Source organism: Podarcis liolepis (assembly GCF_965112155.1).
Source record: "Podarcis liolepis genome assembly, chromosome: 11".
Lineage (NCBI taxonomy): Eukaryota > Metazoa > Chordata > Lepidosauria > Squamata > Lacertidae > Podarcis > Podarcis liolepis.
Window position 1 is genome coordinate 22,111,031 of NC_139565.1, and position 9,484 is coordinate 22,120,514.

Here is a 9,484-nt window from a genome sequence, read left to right on the forward strand (position 1 = left end):
TAAACTCTAATAATAATTATAATTGCATTTTCTTGTGTTTCAGGGTCCCGGTATTGCTCATCCCTATGATAGCGGGCACATAGCAATGACTTACACTGGCCTTTCCTGCTTAGTTATTCTTGGCGATGACTTGAGCCGAGTAAATAAAGAAGCTTGCTTGGCAGGACTAAGAGCTCTCCAGCTGGATGACGGGAGGTACAGTGAATTCTGTGTTGCCAGGTGTTAAATATTTTTAGAAAGGGAAAACTGGATCCAAATACATAATGCACAGTACTGTAAAGGAGGAACTGGCGAGACTGAATCCAGCGTGAGGAAAGAGAGGACTTGAGCACAGTAAGCAAGAGGAAGCTTACATACTTTGAGGTCTCTTCTTGCCAGGGAAAGCAAATGGAGACTAGGGTATTCTAGCAAGCAGAGATGTCCCCTTCTTCATTTCACATAGCACAGATAGGAAGCCTGCATTTTTGCATTTAATTGTGTCCTTCACTGGGGGTTTCAGAGCCTAGTCTTTAAACGCCAGTAACTTGTTGTCTGTTCCCTATATTGCCGGCAACTGGTCAAAGGGCTCTAGGCTACCAAAAACAGTATTTAAAGAAGTCAGGAAGTCAGGAGACTTTTGCAGATTTAGGTAGGGAAGAGTACTATGCTATATAGTTTGCTGAATGTCCTCGGTTCTCCTATCACAGCAACTCATTAAAGGCGTACTGTATATACTCGAGTATAAGCCGACCCGAATATAAGCCGAGGCACCTAATTTTACCACACAGCGGCAAAGGCGGCGGAGGAGGAAGGAGCAGCCTGAAAGGACCCTCACTTGAGTATAAGCCGGGGGCGGGGGCTTTTTCAGCATAAAAAATGTGCTGAAAAAGTCGGCTTATACTCAAGTATATACTGTAATTCCTGCTGATCTCCAGAACCTCTTAATAGACCCTCATGGATGCTCAAATGCTTTTACTGCTGTTCCAGTCTGGTCTAGAGCCCTTTTCCTTGTTCCAGTGTACCCACAGACATGACTTTGATCTCTTTGGCTTGCCTTTCAAACTGAGCATTCCTCCCTCCATTGCTGAGACTGGCTCCTTTCATAGACTGCAGACTTTATATAGATGGAAAAAGTGACTCCTGAATCTTGGGTATGGCTGCAACCAAAGCAGCAACAACCATAATTTGATCTTGCTTGTTTTAATTCTTCTCCATTTAGTAGCTCAGCAATATGCTAGTTTCCATACGTTCTAGAAAGCAGACGCCACCTGGTTGTCTTAATATTTGTGGGGAGGGGGTGTAGAAATCATGAGCTTTCATGAAAAGCTGGAATTACAAATGCAGAATTCCTGCTGATTATGCCAAACCCTGCCTCTTTCTGCCACCATTTTGTGACTGGCGGACCTCCATAATTTTCAACAACCTTGGGGGGGGGGGAATTTTATAACCCTTGCTCTAGGAAGCAGAAGACCTTGCTAATGGGACATGGCACAGAATAATTCAGTTTAGTCCCTGCTACTCAGGTGAGTGGTGGGTATGCTGGCTGGTCAAAATGGTACTTTCACTAGCTAGTGTGTGTATGCTGGCTTTGTAGTAAATGACTGAAAGAGGTCTTGTAATCACCTGACAGGGTTCTGCTTTCAGCAGGTAATTAGATCATTTCCCCATAGAAACTGACAGTTTGAAGTAAATTATGTTTTGTTCTAACCCCCCCCCCCCAAACAAACCCAGATTGAGATTCAGTTGAACAGAGCAGTAACTGTTGCATAACTTCTATATGTTTTAGTTTTTGTGCAGTCCTGGAAGGAAGTGAAAATGACATGAGATTTGTGTACTGTGCTGCTTGTATATGCTACATGCTTAACAACTGGTCAGGGATGGATACGAAGAAAGCCATTGACTATATCAGGAGGAGCATGGTGAGTTTTGCAAATCAAATTTTTTCAACTTCCTCTATTCAGAGAATCTTTTCTTAACATTTCATATGCATACATTTTGTATTCCTGTGTTGATTGAGGAACTAAAGCAACAAAGCAGCTTCTTTGCCAGTTTTCCTGCATCCAAACATATTTAATGCAGAATATTATAGCATTAATGCATAGATTTGCCTTTGTAATGAGCAGCGTGAGAGAGACAACATTAGGATATGCTTAATGATTTAGGACACAGAGGACTTCTAAAACATGAATTTTTATGATGCTACAGTGATATACGCTACTTAGTTTTTCTTCTTACTAGAAATAATGATGGATTTCATGACTGCTAAAAAGCCTCCACTTTGATATAAATTGTTGCCTATTCTTAGTGTGTACAAGAAATATTAAGTATTCTGTGCATTCATTCATGGATAGTATTAGCCGTTCTGGGCAATTCAGACTGCAATCCTTTGTGAACTTAGCTGTGAGTAAGTCTGAACTTAGTGGGACTTATTCCTAAATATGCTTGCATACGGATGCACTGTAAGGCTCCAACATTACAATCTTGTGTATGTTTACTTAGAAATATGGTACATAGCCATAGGATTTCAACATTCAAAATTCTTATATTGCTGCTTTTTATGATGTTATTGGGACATGGGTGCTGCTGTGGGTTAAACCACAGAGCCTAGGACTTGCCGATTGGAAGGTCGGCGGTTCGAATCTCCGCGACAGGGTGAGCTCCCGTTGTTCAGTCCCTGCTCCTGCCAACCTAGCAGTTCGAAAGCACGTCAAAGTGCAAGTAGATAAATAGGTACCGCTCCGGCGGGAAGGTAAACGCCGTTTCCGTGCGCTGCTCTGGTTCGCCAGAAGCGGCTTAGTCATGCTGGCCACATGACCCGGAAGCTGTACAACGGCTCCCTCGGCCAATAAAGCGAGATGAGCGCCGCAACCCCAGAGTCGGCCACGACTGGACCTAATGGTCAGGGGTCTCTTTACCCTTTACCTTTATGATGTTATTGGCATATAGACCTTTCAAAAACTGAAAAGCTACCAGTTCATATTTTACGTTAACGTTTTCCATACTAGTGTGATTGCAACGCTGGAATCCTGCCCTGTAGCATGGTGAAAATATAATTGCTGTGGCTAGTTGGGCACAGCTTTACTTAAGGTATAAATCTAGTTTAAGTTCAAATAATTTAAATGTTGCCTTTTGTAAGTATAGAAATACAGGATTGTGTTGTGAACAGCATGGGCTATTGCCTATTATCTGTCAGAGTACATGGGTTACAGATTAACAACCCAGGCCCTGAGTTTCCTGTTCTCTTTTAGCTGATACTATAAATGAGTTAAACTTGCACTACAAGTTTGGAATCTACACCAGCAGACTATCATTCGCATGCCAGACTGCCACTTCCTAGGCACTGTCTCTATGGGCTTCTTCTAGAGATGCACAGTAACCAGTAGGCTGCAGTTTTGCCACCAGTTATTTCATAAAAAGAGAATCCCTGCACAATGCCAAGAATCTGGCATGCTGTATTTTTAGTCTTGATCTGATGTGCAGAAAGCCAGTAGCTCTTGCATAGTTAACACTTGTAGTGAGACACTAGACTTCAAGTACACTTGATTATACACTTGAATGCTCAAGTGTGCTCCAGAATACTGCTCTTGAAAAGCACGTCAAACAGATAGTCCTTCTATGTTTTCCCTCTTTAGTTCAAATTCTGCCGAAGCCGTAAGCAGTCAGCTCTCAACTGCTGTACGGGAATGAATGTGTAGATTGCCATTAGGTAAGCTGTGTCCTGGGAGGCGATTGTGGTAAAGTTGACTTTTAAAAGCTGAAACTTGAAGAATGCGTCCTGAGCTGCTTGAAAGGTCAAAAATACTATTGATAGAATAAGGAAAACAGTGAATGCTGTATTTCTGAGAGAGACATATAAAGGGGAGGGTGATTACAAATGTGCTATGTGCAGTGGCAAGCTGCATGCTCCAGCACCGGGGACGGAGAGCAGGCGTGGGCGTGGCATGTGTCTCAGGGGCGTGGCACGCCGCCCAGCGTGGTGGGGTGTGTGCGGCGCGTGTCTGGGGGGTGGCCGCGATGGTACCCCCCTTCCCGGGGCCAGTGCGCTCCCCCCTCCCCCTGTTCCTCCGCCAGTGGCTATGTGAATCTTTTCATAGACTGTAGCAGAATTTTTTGGTGTACAAGCAGAACTAGGCATTTGGCAGCAAACGTAGGAATTTGGGGCCCTACCTTTGCTTGTGACATATAAAGCAAAGGCAGTGAGGCTTTTGCAGAGAGCCTGCTGCTTTTCCTCTGCAACCTGCTCTCTGCAGTCCCCTGTTGTTGTTGTTGTTGTTGCTGCTGCTGCTGCTGCTGCTGCTGCTGCTGCTGCTGCTGTATTCTACCAGTCGATGCCAAGAAACATCAAACTGGGAGACATTTACTGCACAGCAATATCAGACTTACTCCATCCCTATTTCTCACCTGGGACAAAAATTCACTCCTTCTGTTCACCACCAAGAAAAGGGCATGGGGCTCCCACATGTAGTTCCTAGGAAATGGGGGGGGTCATTTGGAGAGTTTTATAAAAGTAATTAAGCAAGGTTAAGCACTCCAGAAAATGCCTCATCCCTACTTTGCATGCAAACACTTTGTCCTACCCTGTAGTGTTCCATTTCTTTTCCAGCTTAATAGGTTGGAGGATAGAGGTGAATGCTCTGATTATCAAAGTCTGCCCCTTTTTAGATTTCTGTTATACTAGCATTCTCTGAAGACAGTGATGACTTTTGCTTTGTGGTCAGTTAAGAGCAGTGTGAATATACCACATTTTCCCGTGTATAAGACAATGTTTTTTGCTATTATTATTTTTTAGTAAAAAATTGGGGGCTGTCTTATACATGGATGGTAGTCTAAACCACTGGGCATCTTGGGCTTGCCAATCGGAATATCGGCAGTTCGGATTCCCACGACAGGGTGTCCCACACTCCTGTCCCAGCTCTGTCCCAGCTCCGTTCAACCTAGCAGTTTGAAAGCACACCAGTGCAAGTAGATAAGTAGGTACTGCTGTGGTGGGAAGATAAATGGTGTTTCCATGCGCTCTGGTTTCTGTCACGGTGTTCTGTTGCGCCAGTAGCAGTTTAGTCATGCTGGCTACATGACACAGAAATCTGTCTGTGGAGAAACGCCAGCTCTCACAGCCTGAAAGCAAGATGAGCGCCGCAACCCCATAGTCACCTTTGACTGGACTTAACCGTCCAGGGGTCCTTTACCTTTCCATCTGCTTGTAAGTTACAGTGTCATTCGTGGTTTTGGCAACCCTAATTTAAAATATTGATTTCTTAAGTTTGCGTTTAAAAAAATAGGTGTCATATACATAGAAAAATATGGTATTTGTTATCTTTGTGCTTGAGATCTCTCAAAATTCCCAGCACCAGAATACATTAGTGGAGTTTCTTCATAGCAGACATGAGTCTCCTAGAAGCAAAAGTATTATATTTAGGAATTAACAAACACAATTATTCTTAAGCTAGATTAATCTAGAACAGTGCTTTTTCATCTTCTAGAAAAATAGGTGCTGGTACTCACCATGAAGTTGTAACAGTATGTGTGTTGCATTTTTTCACAACAACAAAAGAGTTGCTGGTACTGCGTACTTTTGAGTACCCAACTGGTCTAGAATATTTTTGCAGCACTAATATTCAAAATAGCAACTTACCTTGCAACCTGAATTTTTCTCAGAAAGGGTAATATGGAGAATGGAAAATGGAAATACAGGTGAAACTCGGAAAATTAGAGTATCGTGGAAAAGTTCATTTATTTCAGTAATTGAGCTTAAAAGGTGAAACTCATATACAAAAGGTGAATATATGAGATAGGCTCCCCAAATCAACACAGACTGTGGAAACTTCACACTGGACTTCAAGCATCTGGCATTGTGTGCCTCCCCATTCTTCCTCCAGACTCTGGGTCCTTGGTTTCCAAATAAGATGCAAAAACTGCTCTCATCAGAAAAGAGATTTGGGGAGCCATATCATCAGCTGGTGTTGGTCCACTGTGCTTCATTAAGTCCAGGGTCAACACAGCCATCTACCAGGAGATTCTGGAGCACTTCATGCTTCCTTCTGCAGACGAGCTTTATGGGGATGCTGACTTCATTTTCCAGCAGGACTTTGGCACCTGCCACACTGCCAAAAGTACCAAAACCTAGTTCAGTGCCCATGGGATTACTGTGCTTGATTGGCCAGCAAACTCGCCTGACCTGAACCCCATAGAGAATCTATGGGGCATTGCCAAGAGACAGATGAGAGACATGAAACCGAGCAATGCAGAAGAGCTAAAGGCTGCTATTGAAGCATCCTGGTCTTCCATAACACCTCAGCAGTGCCACAGGCTGATAGCATCCATGCCACACCGCACTGAGGCAGTAATTGCTGCAAAAGGGGCCCAAACCAAGTACTGAGTACATATGCATGCTTCTACTTCTCAGAGGTCCAATATTGCTCTATTTGCAGTCCTTGTTTTGCTGATTTCATTTAATATTCTAATTTTCTGAGATTGTTAATTTGGGGTTTTCATCAGCTGTACGCCATGATCATCACAGTTATAACAAATAAAAGCTTGACATATCTTGCTTTGCATGTCATGAGTCTATCTCATATATTAGTTTCACCTTTTAAGTTGAATTACTGAAATAAATGAACTTTTCCATGATATTCTAATTTTCCGGGTTTCACCTGTATTTCTTTTCAACACCGTATCTACGTTTCTGAGGTGCCCATGTATTTCATTGTAGTGAACTGTTGGTTTATGTACAGTTCTGGCTTGTACTGATAATGTCCCCTTTATCACAGGCAAAACAGATGCCATTGTTAGAAGGGTGCTATTATTCAAAGATGTAGTTTTTGTTTCAACATCTCCTATGTTGTCGTTTGCAAGAAAATAAGGCTCGTTCAAGCTTATATGTTTTTATCATTGCAGTGCAAATTTGAATGCTGCTGAATATAATTTGGTTAGGTAGCAACACCTTTGGCAAGTCAAATATTATTTCAAGTCAGTATTTTCATAGACTTAGATTCTTTTTGTATTTATGTACCACAGCCCATGCCATTCTAAGGGCCCCTTGACCCTCATGTATTCTGTTTTTTTCCTTGGGTTTACTGGTTTGTTTAGTATTGCGATACACAAGCTTTAGCACTGTCAAAGTTGGCTTAGTGAATACTTCGGTACCAAAGGTAATGTGCAGCAAGAAATATTACAGAAAAATCCAATGACCAGGAACTGTTTTGAAAACAACTTTCTAGTCTGCTCTAGAATTGCCCAGCGTCCTAAAGGGCTGTGCTTTAGTTTTGCATAGCTATAGTTTGAGCATAGAGTAAACTTCTCTACACATTCAGTAATAAAATTAGGAATCTGTAATTAGGCTAAAAATATATATTCTGTGCAAACAGCAAAGGCTGCTGTTTGTTTGGCTTTTCACATTTCCTGTCTTGTGTCAGTCAAACATATGAGTGCAATAATTATTGGAAGGGCGGAGGATTGCAGTTCCTCCTTTAAAAGGGCAAAGTTCCCAGTTATCTTACAAGCAAGATGACAACAGTCAGTCTCAGCATCCAGATAAACCTTAGGTCAGTGTTCTGTGTTTTTTTTAAGTATCACGAGTTTGGTGCTGGAGTAAACTAGGTCCTCTACCTACCTTCAAGCTAATTATTTTATACTTGGTGTGATGTTTCATTCTCATTGTTTATGACACACCTGATTAGCTGGACATCCGGTGTCTACAAGTAGCAGATTATTTTGAGTCAGCTGATTAGTTTTTAGGGAAGGGTGGACATTGTTTGCTGCCTGCATTCTTCCCCCAACCGTGACCCACAGCAGTCACAACTGCTTGTCAATGAATGTATTGTCTTTTCATAATGGCATTATCTGGGCTCCTGTATAGAGTGGAAGAACACCACCACACCTATTATTATTATTATTATTATTATTATTATTATTATTATTATTATTATTAATGAATTTGAGCACTGTCTAGCTGTATACATTTGGTTATAACTTTGAAGTTAGTCCAGTGTCTTTGAAAAGTCATCTCCTAGGCTGTTGGAGACTAGAAACAACTTTTGGCCAAGGCCATGTAGTTTTACTAAAATGAAGTGTACATTCAAAGGTTTGCATGAATGCTTACATTTGCCTGCCTTTTGCCTTTTCAGTCTTATGACAATGGGCTTGCCCAAGGAGCCGGACTTGAATCTCATGGTAAGAGTATTTGTTTTCTTAAGGATCACTTTAATACAGTGGTAATGAGATAGAACACTTCTGCAAGGAAAAACTGCACGCACTGAGAAACTTTATTTTTGAGCTTGGCTTCATTGCAGGTTATTGACAAAATTTGGATATCATGAATCTTGTGCTGAGACTCCTCCTTGTGAAAGTGATAAATAAGCAATAAGGTCATTACTTCAACAAGGAGGACTCAATACAAGATTCACAATACCCAATTTTTGTCAGTATCTCTCAATGAAACCAAGCGCAAAAAGGAAGCTTCTCGGCACGTGCATTTCTCTTTGCAGAAGTTTTTAAGTGAGACCAGACTTGGGGGGAAATGTGCGTATGTGGGAGCCTATGATAGCATAGTCTAATCCCTTAATTCTTGTGTTACATCTGCGCCTGGCCTAAAACTACAGGCAAAGTAACAAACATGCATACGGTGGTATAAGTGGGATGACAATTGGTTAACAAAACAGTAACATGGTTGAGTGGCTTACCAGTCGTTTTGTTTGAAAATTGTTTGTCCAGCTCTACATGTGCTTAAACTCAGTGCCTCCTCTCTCTGCTAGGGTGAATGACAGTGTATCACTTAAAATTGTCTTTTAGATAACAGTAGTTTATGTAAACTGGGCTTCCTCAGTAGCTCCATGAAAGACTGAAAACTATGTTTGGGGAAATCTTGTCTGGTTTTTCAGGTGGCTCTACTTTTTGTGGTATTGCATCCCTGTGCCTAATGGGTAAACTTGAAGAGGTATTCTCTGAGAAACAGCTGGACAGGATAAGGAGATGGTGCATTATGCGGCAACAGAATGGTTATCATGGCCGACCCAACAAGCCTGTGGATACCTGCTACTCATTTTGGGTTGGAGCAACTCTTAAGGTAACTTGAAAGTTGAAGCAAGACACTGTCATTCATAATCTGCTTTCTGACTGTTTAACTTCTGCATTAATAAGTTAATTTAGGTTGACCTTTACTATCAAAGGTGCTATTTTATGTCCTATAGTTAATTCTAGAAATTCATTTTTCTTCTTAAAAAAAGTATACAAACTTTACAATTCTCTATTTGTACTTCAGGTGCATGTTAAAACTGATAATGTGTGTTAACACGACAAACCTTTCTTTCAGCTTCTGAAAATATTTCAGTATACAAACTATGAAAAGAACAGGAATTACATTTTATCAACCCAAGATCGCCTTGTTGGTGGATTTGCTAAATGGCCAGATAGTCATCCAGGTAAATGAACTTTTTTTGCCCACCTACATGAGAGGGCAAGGGGGAAGGAGAGGGGGTGGGAAGAGAAACCATAGCCAAATACTTATAAC

At 41.6% G+C, this 9,484-nt stretch overlaps 1 protein-coding gene and 1 long non-coding RNA gene across 3 annotated transcripts in view; both read left to right on the plus strand.

The window, feature by feature from the left end:
• PGGT1B (protein geranylgeranyltransferase type I subunit beta) overlaps positions 1-9,484 on the plus strand; it is a 28,674-nt gene that overhangs the window by 13,074 nt on the left and 6,116 nt on the right. For both annotated transcript variants that reach the window (XM_083464615.1, XM_083464616.1), the window contains exons 4-8: positions 44-195; positions 1,766-1,898; positions 8,103-8,148; positions 8,856-9,040; positions 9,287-9,395. In XM_083464615.1, coding sequence (XP_083320741.1) covers positions 44-195; positions 1,766-1,898; positions 8,103-8,148; positions 8,856-9,040; positions 9,287-9,395 — 625 coding nt within the window. The remainder of the gene's footprint in view (positions 1-43; positions 196-1,765; positions 1,899-8,102; positions 8,149-8,855; positions 9,041-9,286; positions 9,396-9,484) is intronic.
• On the plus strand, positions 203-1,694 carry LOC310688359. The gene is made up of 2 exons (XR_014516891.1): positions 203-519; positions 785-1,694. It is a non-coding gene; the product is annotated as an uncharacterized lncRNA (long non-coding RNA).